Consider the following 21,314-nt stretch of genomic DNA (forward strand, 5'->3'; position numbering starts at 1 on the left):
GACCCTAACTGTGCTTCCTACTTCACAGAGTTATCTTTAGTTTCAAATGACATGATATGCATATGAAAGTGTGAGCCGTGATACAAATGTACGGGGCTATGAGTAGTCATCAGTCTAAAACAGAAGCTTTCCAACTTCTTGGATAAAATCTAGCTGGTCTTTAGTTATTCTTTGCTTCTTAATTGTGGTAAAAGATGCAGAATATAAAATCTTTCCACCTTGACCATTTTAAGGGCACGGGTCAGTGGCATTAGGTGTATTCACATTGTTGTGCTACCGTTAAAACCACCCAGCTCGCCTGACCAGGTGGTGGCGCAGTGGATAGAGCGTCGGACTGGGATGCGGAGGACCCAGGTTCGAGACCCTGAGGTCGCCAGCTTGAGCGTGGGCTCATCTGGTTTGAGCAAGAGCCCACCAGCTTGAACCCAAGATCACTGGCTCTAGCAAGGGGTTACTCAGTCTGCTGAAGGCCCACGGTCAAGGCACAAATGAGAGAGCAATCAATGAACAACTAAGGTGTTGCAAGGCGCAATGAAAGACTGATGATTGATGCTTCTCATCTCTCTCCGTTCCTGTCTGTCTGTCCCTGTCTATCCCTCTCTCTGACTCATTCTGTCTCTGTAAAAAAATAAAAAAATAAAAAATTAAAAAAAAAACAAAAAAACACCCAGCTCCAGAATTCTTTTCATTTTGTAAAACTGAAACTCCATGTCCATTAATCAGTACTTCCCCATTATCCCCTCCCCCCAGCCCCTGGCAACCACCATTCTACTTTCTATGAATTTGACTGCTCTATAGACCTCATATAAATAAAATCACACAGTATCTGTCCTTTGTGACTGACTTGTTTTACTTAGCATCATATCCTCAAGGTTCTAGATAACCCTGTATGATATTTAGCTTATAAATTTAATAAGATACAGGGTTTTTTTGAGTTTATAAAATTAACAAACTTAGTAATTAAGTACATGTATAACTGAAAGGGAGCAAAAGAAAGAGAACTATAAGGTATTAGATAATTATTTATGCCAGAACCTTAGACTATTTCACTTGTCTGTATCCAAGTCTCCCCCATCTATTTTCTCTTAGAGGAGACACACCTGCAGTGTGGTGTGAGATGGGGAAAGCTGGAGGGGAGGGCAGAGAGAGGATGCAACCACAGTTCCGGAAAAGCACACTGAAGACCTGAGTTGCATCTTAAAGTGTGGACAAGGCTCACCAGGAGTGAGGATGATGGAGATGCAGAGACCTGACTCCAGAGACCGATTCAGTGACACAGATCCACTTTATTAAGGAAGTAAGCTAGCTTATATACATGGGTCCAGCCAATAGAATGTTACAGCATATCCTTCACAGGCAATGGCTGAAAAGGTCAGGGAGCTGCCTAGTTGGCGCTGAGTTACTTCCTTACAGCGGGCGAGCTCCCTCCTGGGTGTGCCTAGGAGGGTTTCAGGTGCTGGAGTGTTCTCACAGCATTGCATCAGCCACAGCTGCTAGGAATGCGCTCTGCGCTCTACCTACATTTCCCCCTTCTCTTTTAATCAGGGCCAATGGGCTTGATGAATGCTGTTGTTATCTCTACAGGCAGTATAATGAACACACATAAGCAAGAACAGAGTACCAGGGCCTGGGGGCCCGTCAGGGGCCATTCTCTGGGCCTGCTCCACTAAAGCCTTCATATCCCCCCAGGTGATGGGGATGTTGGCTGCGAGGTCTTCTGGAGACTCGCCATCTCCTGGGTTGGGGGGTTCGTCAGAGGGGTCATCTTGGGACACCAGGACTGGCCTTATGTTTCGTCCTGGGATCCAAATTGGCTGAGGGCTGTTTTCTGGAAAGACACAAGCATAACCCCTCCCTTGCACTAGAAGGGGATGTGGACCCCGCCACTGTGCCGTGGCTGGGTCCTTCCAGCGTACCAATGGTAAAGGGGTTCGGTAGTGGCAACTTCTGCTTCTTTGGCTGGTGTAGCTGATGGTACAGTTAGCAATTCGGTTGGTTTTGTTTTTGCGCGCTCAGCCATGAGTGTGTTAAACTCAGAGGCTAAGCCACTTTCCTCCTCAGTGGAGGGGGGCGCTCCTCAGGGAGAGGGGTAGCCTGTGATATTTTTGGAATGGGGGAGCGCCAGGCAGGCATGCATGTATGGCTAGTAGGGCAGGAGTGAGGCCGATAGGGAAGGTTTGTTCTTCATGTACTTCGGCCAAACTTACACGTTGGCATGTCCCTAAGCCAGGGATTGAAACCAGAGAGGATCTCCCAGTAAGTACAAAGATCCTTTTCACTAACTTTAACTTGCCTACTCTGCAATAGGGCATGGAGGGCTCGAGCTTGTGGGGCTTGGGAGTGAGGAAGAAGGTTTCCCATTGCAGATGGGTCACTCACCTGTCCCTTGGATGCTGGTTGGGTTCCTGTTCAGGTGCCAGTTGTGGACAAGGCCCACCAGGGGTGAGGATGACAGAGATGCAGAGATCCGACTCCAGAGACCAGATTCAGTGACGCAGATCCACTTTATTAAGGAAGTAAGCTAGCTTATATACATGGGTTCAGCCAATAGAATATTACAGCAGGTCCTTCACAGCCAATGGCTGAAAAGGTCAGGGAGCTGCCTGGTTGGCGCTGAGTTACTTCCTTACAGCGGACGAGCTCCCTCCTGGGTGAGCCTAGGAGGGTTTCAGGTGCTGGAGTGTTCTCACAGCATTGCATCAGCCACAGCTGCTAGGAATGCGCTCTGTGCTCCACCTACAAGAAAGTGATAGACTTGGAAAATAAAGGATGAGTTTCTTTTAAAAATTGTGAGGGCAGAATCCCTGTGGATTGAATGTGGATGTTAAGGAGGAAAGAGAAACCAAGATGACCCTGAGTTTTCTCACTTTGGTTGCTGGAAAGACGTTGATGCATGGAGATAGGGTACATACAAGGCATTAAACATTTGAAATTCCTCAGAAGGAATATGGGCTATAAACACCAATAAAATATAAAATATTTTGTACTGCACAATTTACTATAGCACAGTGGTTAAGTGGGAAGACCACCTGGGTTTGAATACCAGCTCAACCGTTACTAGCTGTGTGACTTTGGATGAGTAACTTAACCTACCTGTGTCTCAGCTTCATCATCAGTGAAATGGGGATAATAGGACTTCATGGAGTTGTTATGAAGCTTCATTGAGTTAATACATAGAAGCCTCGCTGGCAAATGCCCCAAACATTGTAATTATTATTAATATACATACTCTTATACAATTATCCCATGTGTGTTTCTTTAATAATGTTCACATAACCAGTTAATTAAAATGCCAGGGTTTTTTTTTTTTCTATTTATTTTTCATATTCTGAAAATGATGATGTATTTACAAGTCTCTTTTAAGTTTGATCAGTTTTCTTCCTGGCATCAAACCACCGGCCCAATAAAAACTAGAAAATATATATATATTTAAAATGTTACTCAAGAATTAAACAGAATTCAACCATGGTTTGACTTACTGTTTGTTTCGTTGACTTAACTGGTCCTCCTCTTTATAACTTTTGAATAGAATAAACTATCGACGGCCCTTTTATTTGTCTTCATCTTCATTGTCCATCTTTGAACAATACCTTTGAACACAGGCAGGAACTTCTCAAGGCCTGTAAACATTTTTTTCCTGCTTCTCTCAAAGTAAGAATTGCAGTTACAGCTACCATACTGTGAGCATCCACTAGATGTTAGGCTCTTTACATTTGTATTTTGAATCCCCCGAAAGTCCCAGTGATGTGTATAATATCCCGCTACTACATCGGAGTAATAACAAAGGTGCTGGAACTTCTCTGTGGTGTACTGGGTGCTAGAGACTCACGATGTTAACCGTCTGGTGACACACCTCCAGTTGTGAGTTGGCTTATAAAAGAAGTACCAGATAGGCCCTGGCCAGTTGGCTCAGTGGTAGAACGTTGGCCTGGCGTGCAGGAGTCCCAGGTTCGATTCCCAGCCAGGGCACACAGGAGAAGCACCCATCTGCTTCTCCACCCCTCCCCCTCTCCTTCTTCTCTGTCTCTCTCTTCCCCTCCCGCAGCCAAGGCTCCATTGGAGCAAAGTTGGCCCGGGCACTGAGGATGGCTCTGTGGCCTCTGCCTCAGGCGCTAGAATGGCTCTGGTTGCAACAGAGCGACGCCCCAGATGGGCAAAGCATCGCCCCCTGGTGGGCATGCCGGGTGGATCCCGGTCGGCGCATGCGGGAGTCTGTCTGACTGCCTCCCCATTTCTGGCTTCGGAAAAATACAAAAAAAAAAAAAAAAAGAAGTACCAGATAGAACTCTACCGGCAAACGAAACCAGGGCTCCTGCCTCCGCTCACAAACCCTCTAGTGTCTCTCCTTTGCTCTGTGGCTCCCTAGTCACAGGCCAAGGAGCGGCAGAGCTATCTGTGGAGATCTGCATGTTCTTCAAAGACATGTTGCTGGGCGGAGCACTGTGCGCTAGGGTTGCTGCTGAGCCAAGTAGGAGGTCCACCCAATTTGCTTGTACCTGCTCCTCCCTGGCTTTATGCCAATGCATTTTGTAAATTTTCAGGGTGCTAAACTGATCAGGGAAATTATATTTGGCTCAAAACATTTTAGTCGGCTGGACTGTCACTATAGGCACTAGGAGCATTCAGTCTTTTTTTTTTAGTGAAGCAGACTAAAGCGCCCCCACCGGGACCCACCTGGCAACCCAGTCTGGGCCAGATGCTGAAGTACCAAGCTATTTTTAGCATCTGAGGCTGATGTGCTTCGATGGAGCTATCCTCGTGCCCAGGGCCACGCTGGAACCAATCCAGCCACTTGCTGCAGGAGGAGAAGGAGAAAAGGGAGAGAGGGAGGGAGAGAGAAGCAGATAGTCACTTCTCCTGTGTGCCCTGACAGGAAACTGAACCTGGGACATCCATAAGCTGGGTGATGCTCTATTCACTGAGCCACAGGCCAAGGCCCAATGTGGGGTGTATAGTCTATTGAAACCATATAATAACTTTAATTACTCAGTTCTGGGAAAGTATTTTACATGCACTATTTGGGATCTAAAACTCTAAAGTGTGTTTCCACTGTGAAAAGGGAAGCACTAAGGGTTAGCCTTAATAATCTCTAGTCATGACCAAGTCACCCTTAGTGACTAATAATTGTAGGTGCTCATCAGAGTATGCCATGAGGACACCATTTATGACAGTAATTCTTTATCTAACTGAAATGCTTTTTTAAGATCCACTGCACCATTAGCCCTCTGTTTGTTGTAGCCTGTTCCACTAAGATTTTAGTTTAGGGCAATAATTTTTTCAACCTTTTTCATCTCATGGCACACACAAACTAATTACTAAAATTCTGCAGCACACCAAAAAATATGTATTTTTGGCTGATCTGACAAAAATAAATAGGTACAATTTGATTCATTCACACTGAAAAGCTATTGTTGTATTGGCTGGTGTTATTGTTTTATTTGACAATCTAAGGGAAAAGAGATCAGTGCCCCTGACTAAATAGTCAGGTATTGCATGTTTTAAAAGCCTTGCAGCACATTGGTTGAAAATTGCTGGCTTACAGGGGCCAAAAGGTCCATTTTCTTCAGACGCCAGACACAATCCAGGTCCTACAATCCTCGCTCACTGCCCTGGAATCCCATCTCAAAGACGGCTAAAGTCAGAGGCTGTTTCTTGAGCAGTGTCTACTGAACTATTTTACAGAATTTCTGAAGAGCAGCCTTCTGGCTTTCCTTTCACTGGAGCGTCTGTGCTGTACAGGAGGTGCGGTACAGAGTTGCAATTACGGATGGATTTTAGGGTGAAATTTATTATAATTAATAACAATTAAAAATAATTAAGTCAAAATCAAAAGGGTTTTGAACTTATGTACCCTAAAGTAGGATAAAGAAATAGAATCGGCCCTGGCTAGTTGGCTCAGTGGTAGAGCGTAGGCCTGGCGTGCGGAAGTCCCGGGTTCGATTCCCGGCCAAGGCACACAGGAGAGGCGCCCATCTGCTTCTCCACCCCTCCCCCCTTTCCTTCTTCTCTGTCTCTCTCTTCCCCTCCCGCAGCCAAGGCTCCATTGGAGCAAAGATGGCCCAGGCGCTGGGGATGGCTCCTTGGCCTCTGCCCCAGGCGCTAGAGTGGCTCTGGTCTCGACAGAGCAACGCCCCGATGGGCAGAGCATCCCCCCTGGTGGGCGTGCCGGGTGGATCCCGGTCGGGCGCATGCGGGAGTCTGTCTGACTGCCTCCCCGTTTCCAGCTTCAGAAAAATAAAATAAAAAGAAATAGAATCAACACAACAATAAGCTACATAACATCACCAGACAAAGAAACATCAGCATGGGTTCTAGAGTAGTAGCTAGTTAAAGCAGTAGACTAAGGAAAAAGAATTATGAGTATGTACAACTCTCACCAAACCGTGGAGGAACACGTCACCAGACCAGGATTTTTTAGCCTGGACTCCAATGTTGGCCACATGCCATGCACATCAACAAGGAAGGGTTCTCTAGAGAATACAGGTGGGCTGAGACCCTACCTATGTTTATAGAAAAATTTTGGCTGGAGGTTATTACACGAGGACCCTTTGTGCATAACCTCTGGCAACAAAGGAAGGTCACCACATTCTGAAATAATGAACTAGGCCAGCAATCAATTGGTAAGACCATCCTCCCTGGTTGCCGGGGAAACTGTAGCAGGACGTCTCATCCCGCCCTGAGTAAATGACTCAGTCATTCCTGCAGCCATTTTTCATGACCCTTTTTGTTCATGTTCAACTGAGTTCAAATTCATATATTTCTTCTATACTGTTCCTCTGCGGCATCTTAGCCAGGTAGTATAGTGAAAAGTGCAGGAAATCTCAGATAATGCAATTAGATATGTTTGCTGACATCAGCGTAGACTTCATTTGTATTTCTTGAGTGTTTTTCTTCTCCTATCTTTTGTTTACAAAATAGCTTTGTGATTGGCTTGGTGTACTGCTCAGAAAGCATATTATAATCAAAGAACCAAGGTTTTAAAAGTTTGGGCTACTCTCCCCAAAGAGTGAAATACACATGACATGTATGCACATCCAAAGCATGTCCTTAAAGTACTGAGAATTTGCTTTTCTCATCTCTCTTCTGTTTTTTCTTTACCCTCAACCTCCTATAAACTAACAAATCATTGGCTCAAAATGGTTGCAAATTCTATGTAGCATTTAATAGCCACTATTTTATTATATGCAAAAATTTTAACACCATTATTACCATCACCACAATTAAAAGAGGAATACTTCTGCCCATGTGTGATCAAGGGTATATAAAGAGCCCCTGAACTATTTGGGGGGCTGCACGATTTGGGCCTACAGATGCCCCGTGTCAGTCATATGCGGCCGGCATATTAAAATTTCCTCCTTTAATAAAACTCTTCAAAATTTAAAAAAAAAGAGAGAGAGAAATGCTTCTCCATCAGGGTTTGTCTGCAGTGAAGTGATCCTACTAAGCTTTGTGTTCCTTCTCATCCTATTGAATGTGCCGCTCAATCTCCATGTGTGGATCGCTGCCTCCTAATGGCTTGTCATCTCGTTATTTACATTACCTGACACAGAGGAAAGAAAAGCTTAGAGCAGTTCTTAACCTAGGATTTACCTGGAGAAGTTTTAAAAATCCTGATTCCCTGGCCATATCTCAAACTAATTAAAACCAAATCACTCAGGGTAGGTCCATCCTCAGAATTTCTTTTAACTCCCCAGGTGATTTCATGAGCAGCCAAGGTTGAGAACCAGTGGTTTAAAAAAACTTCTGTTATGGCCCTGGCCGGTTGGCTCAGTGGTAGAGCGTCGGCCTGGTGAGCGGGTGACCCAGGTTCGATTCCCGGCCAGGGCACATAGGAGAGGCGCCCATTTGCTTCTCCACCCCCCCCCCCTTCCTCTCTGTCTCTCTCTTCCCCTCCTGCAGCCGAGGCTCCATTGGAGCAAAGATGGCCCAGGCGCTGGGGATGGCTCCTTGGCCTCTGCCCCAGGTGCTAGAGTGGCTCTGGTTGCGGCAGAGTGACGCCCCGGAGGGGCAGAGCATCGCCCCTGGTAGGCGTGCCGGGTGGATCCCGGTCGGGCGCATGTGGGAGTCTGTCTGACTGTCTCTCCCCGTTTCCAGCTTCAGAAAAATACAAAAACACACACACACACACACAAAAAAAAACTTCTGTTATGATGAGCGGAGGCAAAATACTTAAGTGAAATTTATAACATTACTGTTTTAATCTATTTTCAGGTTTTTAGGCATGGAGACCGAAGTCCCATTGAAACCTTTCCTAATGACCCCATTAAAGAATCCTCATGGCCACAAGGATATGGCCAACTCACGCAGGTTGGTTGCATTTTTAACTAAAGTTGGTGATAAATCTCAAGGGAAACTAAACATAGTGAGGTTTATAATCTATTGAAGCCATATAACTACTTTAGTTGCTCAGATCTGGGAATGTATTTTGCACAATTACCTGGGATCTAAAAAGTTTAAAATGTGTTTTGATTGTGGAATAAGAGGAACTAATGGTTGGCCTCGTTCATTTCTAATCATATCCAACTCAGCCTTAGTGACTAGTAACTTTAGGAACAGTGTATAGCAGTGGTAGTCAACCTGGTCCCTACCGCCCACTAGTGGGCATCCCAGCTTTCATGGTGGGTGGTAGCAGAGTAACCAAAGTATAAATAAAATGATAGATTTAACTACAGTAAGTTGTTTTATAAAGATTTATTCTGCCAAACTTAGCAAAAATCTGACATAAAGTACTTGGTATAAATTTTATAAAGTAAAGTTACTTCCCTACTTTATAAATCACCATTACTGTGGAACCGGTGGGCGGTTAGAAAATTTTACTACTCACAGAGATACAAAAGTGGGCGGTAGGTATAAAAAGTTTGACTACCCCTGGTGTATAGCATTGCCTGTTTTGATCTTTTTGTCCTGTGGATTTTGTTAAGGCATAAGAGGTGTGCATGGACAAGAGAAGAATATAGACGCTTAGCGATCCTGAAGAGAGCCAAAAAATACTTAAAAGCTAGACCCTGAGTTTCTCAGGCTCTACTTGAGAAAGTAGAAAATAATTTTGTAATCAATAAGGTGAATCAACAGGGTTGGGAAAACATGATTCCTCTGGAAGTGCTGATACAAAATTTGATTTCTTGTCAGCTGGGTATATTGGGATTGAGCCTTCCTTATAAGTGGTCACTTCCACACAGGAAGCCCTACTTCCTACAGAGCACCCAAGAAGAAGGTGAACCTGAGAACAAAGGCAAATGTAGTCCCTGCTTCAGTGCCCTACAACTTTCAGTTGTAAGAGTGAACGGCTCTTCAGTTTGACCAAAGCACTGTTTAAGTCTATTGAGATAATGTCAAAGAATATTTAGAGTTGGCCCTGGCCAGGTAGTTCAATAGAGCATTGTCCCAATACAACAAGTTTGTAGGTTAGATTCCCTGGTCAAGGCACATACAAGAATCAACCAATAATTTTAAAAACCAACCAATGAATGCATAAGTAGGTAGAACCAATGTTAATCTCTCTCACTCTTTCCCCCTCTCTATAATATCAATCAATCAATCATTTTTTGTTAAAAGTTCACTTTTAGAAAACTTAGAGTTGGATATCTCTAATACTAATGGGTCTTAATCTTGACCAAACATTTGAATTATTTGAAGAGCTTTACAAAGTATTAATGTCTGCCTGGGAGACTCTTATTTAATTGGTCTAGAGTGTGGCTTAGATATTGGGATTTTTGAAGTTTCTTGGTTGATCAGTTGACTCTAATGTGCAGCCAAAGCTGAGAATTATTACCCTAACTCACCTACAACATTTAATAGAGGAGGAAACTCAGAGGGGCTATTTGAGGTCAGCATCTTCTGGCTCCCACGTCAGAGTTCTTCCCATCATAGTCTACCCAGCTTGTGGCATCTTGAATAAGAGGTGTTACAACAATTCAGGGCTGCTTCTTAATAACTATGATTCTATATGGACTCTGCTCCCTTTCTGTGCTTTTCCTATAAGACCAAAAGATTTTTCTAGATGGTGGGAACTATACTGCTCACAAAAATTAGGGGATATTTCAAAATAAATATGAAGCAATAAAATATCCTCCATTTTTTGTGAGCAATGTATATCCTTCTTCTGAGAGTGTCTTGACTAACCATCAGAATCTCCGAAAACAGTGTTTCTCAAGCTTTCTAGTGCAAATGAATCATTTGGAGATCTTGTTAAATGCAGATTCTAACTCACCTGGTCTGACATGGGACCTGGAATTCTGCATTTCTAACATACTTCCAGGTGATGCCAGTGGTATTGATACATGGACACTCTTGAAGTAGCAAGGTTCTAGAGTTCAAATCTTGCCCTTCACCAGATACTTTCCAATCTACACAATGACAAGTAATGGCTTTCTAGATCAGTGGTTCTTAAAGTGTGGTCCCTGCACCAGCAATATCACTTGATATAACTGTAAATTCTTTGGCCCCACCCATTGAACCAGAAACTCTGGGGTGGAAACCTGGGAATCTTTGTTTTAGTGAATCCTTCAGGTGATTCTGTACAAGGCAAAGTTTGAAAACCACTGCTCTATAGAAAGTGACTATTTCCTCAAAAGTCAGTTGTAAGTTTGAACAACCATTAGACCTAAAAGTACCTGCTTATTCAGCTACCCAGGTCATCCAGGAAACTCACAAACCTCAAAACACACATGACTCCTTTTCTACCTCCTTCCCCATTCTAGATAGTGGTGGTCAGGAGTGCAGAAAATGAGCATATGGGGCCAAGCAGAAGCCACAGTGACCACATCCTCTTTGACTCTTGAAGCTTTGGGAAAGCTCTGGATTAAAGACAGATTTGAATGCAGTGTTATTCAAAGCATGGTGCTCTATAATCTGGATCCGAATCACTCAGGGCACTTGCTAAAATGCAGATTCCAGGCCTATACCCAAGATAAAATGAGCAGGAATTTCTGTAGGAAATGCACTTCAACAAGCACTCCTAGATAAATTTTGCTTCTGATGCACAGAACTGCTTGAGGATCAATGAGCTAGCTAAAGCAGTGCATCTCAATGACTGCTGGCCACCAGAACCTTAGTGAGCTTGTGAAAAACAGATCCCTATGCTCACCCCCAAAGTAGGTGGGACCCAAGAGTTTGGTTTCTAACATACTCCTAAATATGCTAATACTGCTGATCCACAGACCACACTTTGAGTAACAGGCTCTAGTTTTTATATAACAGGCATAAATAAACTGTACAAATAATAAAACATTGCACGCAGAGGTTGAAAATGATCTTCAGATTAATCAAATCCAACCTCTTATCAGATGATGAATTTCTTTCATCAACCCCTCAAGTGGTCAACCAGCCCTTTGAATCATCTGCCCACAGAGATGACCGCTGATGCTCTACCACACCAGAGATGAGTCATTTACATAAATCGATCCACCACCAACTACTAACTGTGCGCGGCTCTATGTAAAGTGCTAATGAAGATAAACAGCTTTCCCTGGGAATCATGACTGAAAATGACAGCTTTCTCTTGTTTTCATTTAAAAATATGCTGTTATGGTGGAACTATTAAAGTACACCATTGTTTACTCTTTCAGTGAGGAGAGTTAAGATGCAGAGATAAGAGTCACAGAACTTATTTTGAGTAATTTTTGCCTTTACTCTTTTCCCCTAGCGGGGCATGGAGCAGCAGTATGAACTTGGAGAGTATATAAGGAAAAGATATGAAAAACTCCTGAATGAGTCCTATAAACATCAACAGGCAAGTTGGGGAGATAAAAATGGGAACCTTGTCTTTCTGAAAGAATTTAATTTAACATAATGCAGCATTAGTCAAAATGCTTTACCTGTTTCTCAAGGAACTTATACAAGTCAAGTATCTTGTTTAAAAATGTACTCTTCTTTATACAAATATTTTTTATTCCTAAAAAGTTATGAATATGAGTAAGTTCAAGATTTAACGGACACTTGTGGTAAATACTTTAGCTTGGCAAGTAGCCACCACTTACTTGGTCTTTTTTGTCAGTTCAACTATTGGCATATCAGGTTACTTTATGGCATGGCATGCTCATAATACTGTCTCTTCCATACTAGATCCTATGATCATGATGCTATCACAACATCAGCTAGTATTTTGGCACGGGTATCCTATCCTTTCTCACATATTAGCTGCATAGGAAATACCCACAGTTCCTCTCAGTTGGATTCTGCTTTGATTTTTCCCTCTCTAGGTTTATGTTCGAAGCACAGACATTGACCGGACTTTGATGAGTGCTATGACAAACCTTGCAGCCCTGTTCCCCCCACAGGGTATCAGCATCTGGAATCCCCACCTACCCTGGCAGCCCATTCCGGTGCACACAGTCCCTCTTTCTGAAGATCGGGTCAGTATTCTGGGGAAATGAGGAGATCTTGTTGGGCCTGGGAGAAGGGAGGCAGGTTGCTCACTACTTGTGGATTGTCCTTGGGCTGTGCAGCCTTAATTCTTTCCTAAATAAAGGTGCAAAGAACAATGTAGGACAGAAAGCCCAAGGCAAGAGAGAGTAGGAACAGAATTTCTCTTTGAATATTTATCATTCATTTTGTTTTGCCACTCTTTCAACTTTTGGCAATTTGTCCCTCTCTATCTTCACACACGTGCGCACGCGCGCACACATACACGCACATCCCAGTGTTCTGCCTTTAATTCTTGCAGAAAGAACCACACAAGGTTCTTCTCCCTCTGGAATATCCTAAGATCTCTTTACCTACAAAGGATCCCTACCACCATGAAAATCCCCATTTCTAGGTAGCAAATAAAAAGAGTTGAGCATATGATTGGTACCCAATACTTTATGTGAGTCATTGTATTTACTTTTCATAACAACCCTGAATGGACAATATTATTGTTCTCCTTTGATAGCGAGGAAAATAAGTGCTTAGAGAAGTTAAACAACATGAACCCAAAGTCACACAACTGGTAAGCATCACGATGGAAACCAGGCGGTTCCAAAGCAATTTCCTTCCCTATAAAACAGTGGTCCTCAAACTCAGCTGCATATTAGAATCACCTGACATTTTTTTTTTTTAATCTTGATGCGTAGGGCACTCTTCATAACAAATCAGAATCCCTGAGGTTGGGACCTAGGCATCAGTATTTTTTAAATGGCTAAATGGCTCCAGTGCGGCATGACCTGTGGTGGCGCAGTGGATAAAGCGTCGACCTGGAAATGCTGAGGTCGCCGGTTCGAAACCCTGGGCTTGCCTGGTCAAGACACATATGGGAGTTGATGCTTCCAGCTCCTCCCCCCTTCTCTCTCTCTCTCTCTCTCTCTCTCTCTCCCTCTCCTCTCTAAAATGAATAAATAAAAAAATAAAATAAAAAAATAAAAATAAATGGCTCCAGTGGACAGCCAAGTCTAACTGGTCCTGTGAAGCAAGCTACTTTGAAAGAAACTCTCAAATTTATTTACACCGAGTGGGACTGATCAAGAACTCTTCAACCTTTTAAGAGTAATAAATAAATCTGATCTCCCAAGTGTAGGATTTAAGACTATATGAAGGAAATAGTTTGGGACAAGGAATCCTTCTAATTCCCCTGCAGTAACACTAAAAGTAAGACCATCTCATCTCTCTGTGCCTGCGGCTTACAGGACCGCTGGACCCCGCCTGTTGCCCAGTGACCTCTGGGATAGGTTACTGCCCTCTTTGTCCTGCCAGTGCTCCTAGAAATTTGACTTAATTGCTGCATCTGGAGACTTAAGAATTTTTCCTAAATGCTTTGTAGAAACAACCCAACCCTGCCAACCTCGCTCTAGGTAAATCTGCTCCAATCAATTTTTCTGGTGTTTCCTGAAAAGATAGGAGTATTTAGTTGCCTCTTTTCCATCACATGATTAGGAGTGAAGTATTATGATTATCAGCATTCTTAGGAGTTTGTAACTATATTCTTCCAAAAAGAAAAAAAGTCACTTTCAACACAGACTTTTCTGCTTAAAGACAGGGCAGCAGCACCAAGTTTAGCTAGTGTAGACCAAGGTAGCTGTTAAGCCCTTCATCCTAAAAGATAGTAATTAAATTAAAAAGTAGGCCCTGGCTGGTTGGCTCAGTGGTAGAGCGTTGGTGCAGCGCATAGGTGTTCCGGGTTTGATTCCCAGTCAGGGCACACAGGAGGAGCGACCATCTGTTTATCTACACTCCCCACCCCCTTCTCTTCCCCATATGCAACTGTGGCTCAATTGGTTCTAGTGCATCCCCAGTTGCTGAGGATGGTTCCATGGAGCCTCTGTCTCAGGTGCTAAAAATAGCTCAGTTGCAAGCATGGCCCCAGATGGGCAGAGCATCGGCCCCAGACAAGGATTGCTGGGTGGATCCTGGTCAGGGTGCATGCAGAAGTCTGTCTCTATCTTCCCTCCTCTCACTTGGAAAGAAGAAAAAGAATTAAATAGTAAAGAGAATACAGGTACTATTAGAAGAGGAAGGAAAAAACAGAGAGTGCAGAAGAGGAAGAGAAAAATAAGATTATTCACCTATGGCTTCCAGCTGCCTCCTCACTAAAATAAAAATAGTTCTCTCTAACATCAGCCAGGAAACCTAACAAAATCAATCAGTCAATACACAGTTATTCCCAGAACTGTGCTAAGTGCTGTAGAGAAATATAATAGAAACATGAGGCTAGGTTTCTTTGTCAATTTATAATCCATTTGATGAAAAATGATTTGCCTGTGTGCAATGTGTAGAATACAATACAAGATGGTGAGCAATGATTTCAAATATAAGCTGTACGTGCTGAAGGAATTCAGAGAATGAGATGTACATGAAGCTACCTAAGGGCAATCATTCAAGTCTTCATGGAGAGAGTGAGAATTTGAACCAGACCTTGGCGGAGGGGTAGGAAAGTGAAGAAGGCAGGCGGAAAGCATGGCAGTGAGTAAATGCACAGAATGCTTACCCTTCTGTGTTCAGAGTTCATTCTGGGAAAGAGTGAAACTATGTTGGGTACAGGTTAGAAAATCCAAATTTAATAGCCAGAAGGAATCAGGCGAGAAGGCAGTGTCCTATACAAAGAGAGCTAGATTTAAGTTGGGGAAACCTAGGTCTGAGAGCCAACTACATCAGGTACTTGACCTTGAGTAACCTTCCTGCACCTGTTTCCTTTTCTGTCAAATGGGCACAACAATACCCACCTAACTTGTTCATAGGGATTTGAGAAAACTAAGTTAAGAAATGGATGCCTTGGCCAGTGGTGCAGTGGACAGAGCATCGTTCCCAAGCCTGGGGTCACTGGCTCAATCCTGAAGGTGCTGCTTCGAACCTGAGGTAACCAGGACTTGAGCCCAAGGGTACCGGCTCAACCCCCAAGGTCGCTGGTTTGAGCCCTGGTCAGAGCACATATAAGAAACAACCAATGGCACAACCATCAATGAGTTGATGCTTCTCTCTCTCAAAAAAAATCAATTAAAAAATACAAAAAGGTATGGAAAAGACTCTGTAAAGTGCCAAATGTTGGGCAGATGTGTAGGTGTTATTCTATATATTTGCAGCCTGACTCTTTTAATATGTGGAATGAGGAAACTGAAGTCTAGGAAGGTTAAATAATTCATTAAAACTTAGACCTCTAAATCATTACAACCTAGACCTTCAAATGAACAATCCTGTGCTTTTTCCCTCACAATGTCATTTCTAACTATGGAAAACTTTGAAAGCCATGCAGGGAAATTTAGATGTAAAACAGTAAATATAAAAGTATACCTTTTTCAGAATGTCAAATGTAATTGAAAAATAAAATTAGCCTGACTTGTGGTGTCACAGTGGATAAAGCACTGACCTAGAATGCTAAGGTCGCCGGTTCAAAACCCTGGTTTGCCTGGTCAAGGCACATATGGGAGTTGATGCTTCCTGCTCCTCCCCACTTCTCTCTCTCTCTCTCTCTCTCTCTCTCTCTCTCTCTCTCTCTCAAAATGAATAAATAAAATCTAAAAAAAAAGAAGAAAGAAAATTAAATTTTAAGGAAGATTAAAGTATACCTTCTTCAGTGCCACACACAGGATGAGTGGTGCTTTGAGGCATTTGGCTGACAATGGCTTGGAAGGAAAAGGTACTTGAGCCTCTGAGAATAACTGCTGAAGCAATTCAGCAATAAGGAAATGAAGGCCTGAAATTAGACAGTAAAGACATTAGGGGATGGATGAGAGGTAAGACAAAGGATGCACAAAATCAGAAATGACAGGAAGCAACTTATAAATTAAATGTTTTCTCAGTAGCTATTAATATGCCAGGCCCTGTTCCAGACCTTGGCAGCACAGCCGTGAACCAGGATAGTCAAGATCCCAGCTGTCCTCGAGTTTATACATTATAGGAAATAGATAATAAAGAAGTCAGTAAGTAAAATAATTTCAGATGGCTATGAGCTCCTTGAAGGAAATAAACAAGGCAATGTGATGGCGGCTGGGACAGAATGGTTAGAAAACCCAGGGGGGAGTTAATGGGGAATGTCTCAAACAGGGAACAATCTTCAGAGACCTTAAACCTCTGTGTTCAAGGAACTGCAAGAAGGCCACAGAGCTGCCGGAGAGGAGTGAGTAAAGACAATAGTGGGAAAGCAAGGCAGAGCAGTCACGAGGGGCTAACTGTGGGTTTGGGTTTAATTCCCAGTACGATGGAAAGCCAATAAAGGAGCCCTGCTGGGTAGCTCAGTTGGTTAATTTCATCCTGATATGCCAAAGTTGCGGGTTTGATCCCCAGTCAGGGCACATACAAGTGCGCTACTTGTTTATGAATAAGTAGAACAACATAAATAAGGAGAATAGCAGCCCTGACCAAGTAGCTCAGTTGGTTAGAGCATCATCCCAATACACCAAGGTTGCGGGTTCGATCGCCAGTCAGGGTACATAAAGGAACGGATTGATGTTTCTGTGTGTCTCTCTCTCTTCCTCTCTCTCTCAGACTGATGTTTCTGTGTGTCTCTCTCTTCCTCTCTCTCTCAAATCAATCAATACTTTTTTTAAAAAGAAAGCTAACGAAGATTATAAATCACAGAATGGCATGATCTGACTGATACTTTAAAAGACTAGTGTTTACAAAAATAAAATAGAATGGATTCAAGGAGCTGCTCCTGAAGAGGGAAGTGTGAAGGTAGAAAGAGTGGACACCAACTGACCAAAACGGAAGCTCTTGCCGTAAGGAGCTGCATTACTCGTGCGCACCTAGAAATAAAAGGGTGCAGGAAGAAAGCAAGAAAACCGTTATTATTTCATGTGGAAACCCAGGAAGTGTGAATATTCACCAACAGCACAGTCCTATTTAGGCAAGTTCACTAAAGAAAAACAAAGGTTTTCAGTTCTGAGTGCTTATCCTACTCTGTAAGACCTGTAGACCATTTATCTCCTTTCCCTCAAGTTTAGAATTTCCATTCAGTTCAAAACACATTTGAATCCTTTATTAAGATCTCTTCGCACCTAATGTTCAAACTAAGGCTGCAGCTTCTTCTTTTTTTTTTTTTTTTTCATTTTTCTGAAGCTGGAAACGGGGAGAGACAGTCAGACAGACTCCCGCATGCGCCCAACCACCCGGTGGGATCCACCCGGCACGCCCACCAGGGGCGAAGCTCTGCCCACCAGGGGCGAAGCTCTGCCCACCAGGGGGCGATGCTCTGCCCCTCCGGGGGGTCGCTCTGCCGCAACCAGAGCCACTCTAGCGCCTGGGGCAGAGGCCAAGGAGCCATCCCCAGCGCCCGGGCCATCTTTGCTCCAATGGAGCCTTGGCTGCGGGAGGGGAAGAGAGAGACAGAGAGGAAGGGGGGGGGGGGGTGGAGAAGCAAATGGGCGCTTCTCCTATGTGCCCTGGCCGGGAATCGAACCCGGGTCCCCCGCACGCCAGGCCGACGCTCTACCGCTGAGCCAACCGGCCAGGGCAGGCTGCAGCTTCTTGAGCGAAGTTCTGACTAATAAAGGTTTTATGAATTGTCTTTCATCCTCAGTTGCTATACATGCCCTTCAGGAACTGCCCTCGTTTTCAAGAACTTCAGAGTGAGACTTTGAAATCGGAGGAATTCCAGGAGAGGCTGCGCCCTTACAAGGTCAAAACATAGTGTCACTCAGCGGTGTGCATGGGTGTGAGGGCCAAGACAAAGATGACACTGCAGCATCTTCAAAGTGGGGGTGGCTTGTACCTGCCGGTGGCTGGGTATGGCGATGGGTTAGACTGTTTAATGAAGGTCAGTCAACAGTTCCTGGTCCCCATCACTGTGCTGGGGTCAGAAGCCAGTAATGAAGCCAATTTCCTTTTTGTTTTTCTGTTGTTGTTGTTTGTAATCTTATACCCATGTCCCTGAGAGGAACCAGGTGAAAGTGCGTGGCTGGCTCAGAATACAGGTAGGTCTAAGTTGACCTGCTTTATTGTGAGGCTGAGGAGATGAGACTAGAGTCTTCATAAACAAAGAATAGTTTTGTTTTGTTGTTTTTTTATGTTTCCACTTTGTGAAATACCCCATATTCGAGACTATACAAAAGTAAATATGATGTTTTATACTTTTGGAAATAATACTTTATATCTGTAATACGTTTACACAGTTCAAACATCACAAAATATGTATATGAGAAGTCTCAATGACCTCACAGGTAGCTGCTTTGGCAGTGTTTTCTTATGTAGTCTTGCAGTTTCTTTATTGATATGCAAATAATTATGAATACGTATATTCTGGCGGTTTCCCCTTTTATTACATAAAAGTGTTATACTATTTACATGACTGGAGACCTGGGTTGTTGTTTTTTTATTATTTAACAAAATATTTTGGAAATACTTCTATATTTGTACATAGTTTCTTCATTTTGCTTTTACTACTGTGTATTTAAATTTGTAGTCATCGTATGATTTATTTAAGCAGTCTCTATTGATGGAAATCTGGGTGATTTCCAATCTTTTACTTTAATAGTCTGTCTGAATATATTGTGCAAGTAAATAATCTCACAAGAATATCTGTGGAATAATATCCCAAAAGTAAAATTCTGGAGCAATTTAAAATATAATTAAATTACCCTCAAACAAGGTTATACCAATTTCTACCCCCTATCACCAATGCACGAGAAAGTACCTATTTCTCCACAGTCTTGCCAACTGTGTGTAGACAACTTTAGGGATATTTGCCTAATCTGTGAAAATGGTATCACCAGCAGTGTCTCCTCAAAAATCAAGAGTAAGACAATTATTCAACATTGCGCTGGAGTACTTTTCTCTTATGAAGAGTGAACCTTAGGTATCTTCGTATAGTTAAATGCTGTTTATTTTATGGAAATATGCTTGGGTTAATATTGGCAAACCATATTTTCCTAGAAAGTTTATCCACCAGACAAACAATATATTCCAAAATGCTTTCTAGAAATTGCTGCCCGTTTCGTCAGGCAGATAGCTGAACAACGGGTCTCATTATCATGACGATCTAAGAATAACGCAGAACCTAGAGTTTGCATCCCATCCAAGTTTCACACCTAGAGCCAGATACCACCAGCTCCTGTTCCTGCTGTGTTTTCCTGGGGCGGGGAGGGGCTTAGGCCTGGCACATGCTTTCCCTTGTCACTTTGCCCATCCACTTGCATGTGAGTCACACTTAACCTACTTCCAGAAAGAATGTTGAAGGCAGTACGCTTCAGTCTGATTCCAGGACAAGCCAGGAGCAGGTGTCCAGTCAACCCGCATTTGCTCTCATTTTTAATGTACTAGAAGAAATGATCAATTAGTGTTTGTAAAATTTTTTGGGTTGGCATTGTCATAGTCAATATCGCTGGCACACTTTTCTGTAAAGACTAGCAGTTCTCAGTGGGGGTAATTTGTTTCACAGGGAACATTTGACAATGTCTGGAGACATTTTGGGCTGTCACAACTGAAGGTCTAGGGATGGTGCTGGCATCTAGTGAGTAACAAACAGGGATACTGCTAAAGATCCTGTAAGTGTAGGGAAGCACCCCCCACTAGAGAATTATCCAGCCCAAAATATTAATAATGCTGAAGTTGAGAAACCCTGGTGAGAATTTATTTTCCCTCTGTGTGTGTTTCAGGATTTTATAGCAACATTGCCAAAATTTTCAGGATACCATGGCAAAGACCTTTTCGGGATTTGGAGTAGAGTCTACGACCCTTTATTTTGTGAGGTAAGAAACAAAAGAAATATATATATTTAAAATTTATGTGCAATCTGATTTTGACTCATGCCTACTTTGAAATTGGTGGATACGTTTTCTTTTGCTTTTTTGCAGATGTATTACTTATGCTTTCTTTGGCATTGCAACATAATTCAAGGCTTCGTTATATTAACTTGAACATTCTGACTGCTTGCCATTATTTATGTTTTCACCCTTTAGAAAATTGCAAACAAAATTGCTTTTCTTCTATGCTTTGTCACTTATTTTCCAGTCACTCAGGAATGCTGGGCTCCTGTCATGCATTTTAATGAAAAACACAATGTTATTTGTACAGTAAGTGAAAAAAAAAAATTATCCTATTTCTGGATATAGAAGCAAGCAAACTAACTTTAAGCCAGGCTGTTGAAAATGATTTATCAGGAAAGGATCTCTTCCTTGCCATATAACGCATACAAAATAACCCTTGTCGCTAGATAAATTACTGTTTTTCAAGGACACAGGGTGTTTCTCACTCACCATGCTCCACCTACTGGCCAGAAAGAGAACTTTACAATCCTAGATTCCCAACCAGTTTGCGGAATCCTGGGGCAAGATTCTGATCGCCCACATGACTCTTAGCTCCTTCTGATTTTGAGGTCATCGTGAATGTCTGGGGTCAACAATTATTTTCATAGTTCCATCTCAATAACAGATGACACAGTTTGCCTCCCTCCACATCAATGTTCCTTGACCCACTTACACACTACTTTCCCAGTATATTTACTGTATCAGCATCTGTTTCAAGGAAGATGTGTTACTATGTATAAAAGACTCTCCAATGGAAACAAAAGCCCGCATTTTGGTTCCAGTCTTGATTTTTTTTTTCTTACTTCCTCACTCCAGTTGAGCTGAGCTATTCTATAATGTGATCATGGTGTGTAGTTTATTTTCACCTCTTTTTCTCTTGTTTCCTCACCTTTCTTTGGTCTCCTTTTCCATGATCTCTTCTCTCTCTCTGTCTCTCTCACCTTTGAAATGTGAACAATCTTAATTAGCTATTCATAGCAGATAATAAATATTGGCACAAGGTCTCTGCCTGCCCTGCTGTGGAATTCAGTCAGCAATTTAACTAATATTTACCGAATGCCTACTGTGTGCAAGGTGCAGGCTTTCCTTGAGAGTCAGTGAACTAGAAGCTGGTAGGAGTAAGGCTCTGTGACTGAAGGCTCTAAAAATACATTACCTTTCCCA

The 21,314-nt window shown here is 42.8% G+C and overlaps 1 protein-coding gene across 1 annotated transcript in view; it reads left to right on the top strand.

Annotated features, from left to right (window-relative positions):
• The window catches only part of ACP3 (acid phosphatase 3), a 61,442-nt gene that overhangs the window by 11,882 nt on the left and 28,246 nt on the right, over positions 1-21,314 (top strand). The window contains exons 2-6 of the mRNA XM_066350927.1: positions 8,212-8,307; positions 11,645-11,731; positions 12,201-12,353; positions 17,927-18,025; positions 20,001-20,093. Coding sequence (XP_066207024.1) covers positions 8,212-8,307; positions 11,645-11,731; positions 12,201-12,353; positions 17,927-18,025; positions 20,001-20,093 — 528 coding nt within the window. The remainder of the gene's footprint in view (positions 1-8,211; positions 8,308-11,644; positions 11,732-12,200; positions 12,354-17,926; positions 18,026-20,000; positions 20,094-21,314) is intronic.

Source organism: Saccopteryx leptura, chromosome 10 (assembly GCF_036850995.1).
Source record: "Saccopteryx leptura isolate mSacLep1 chromosome 10, mSacLep1_pri_phased_curated, whole genome shotgun sequence".
NCBI classification, from domain to species: Eukaryota; Metazoa; Chordata; class Mammalia; order Chiroptera; family Emballonuridae; genus Saccopteryx; species Saccopteryx leptura.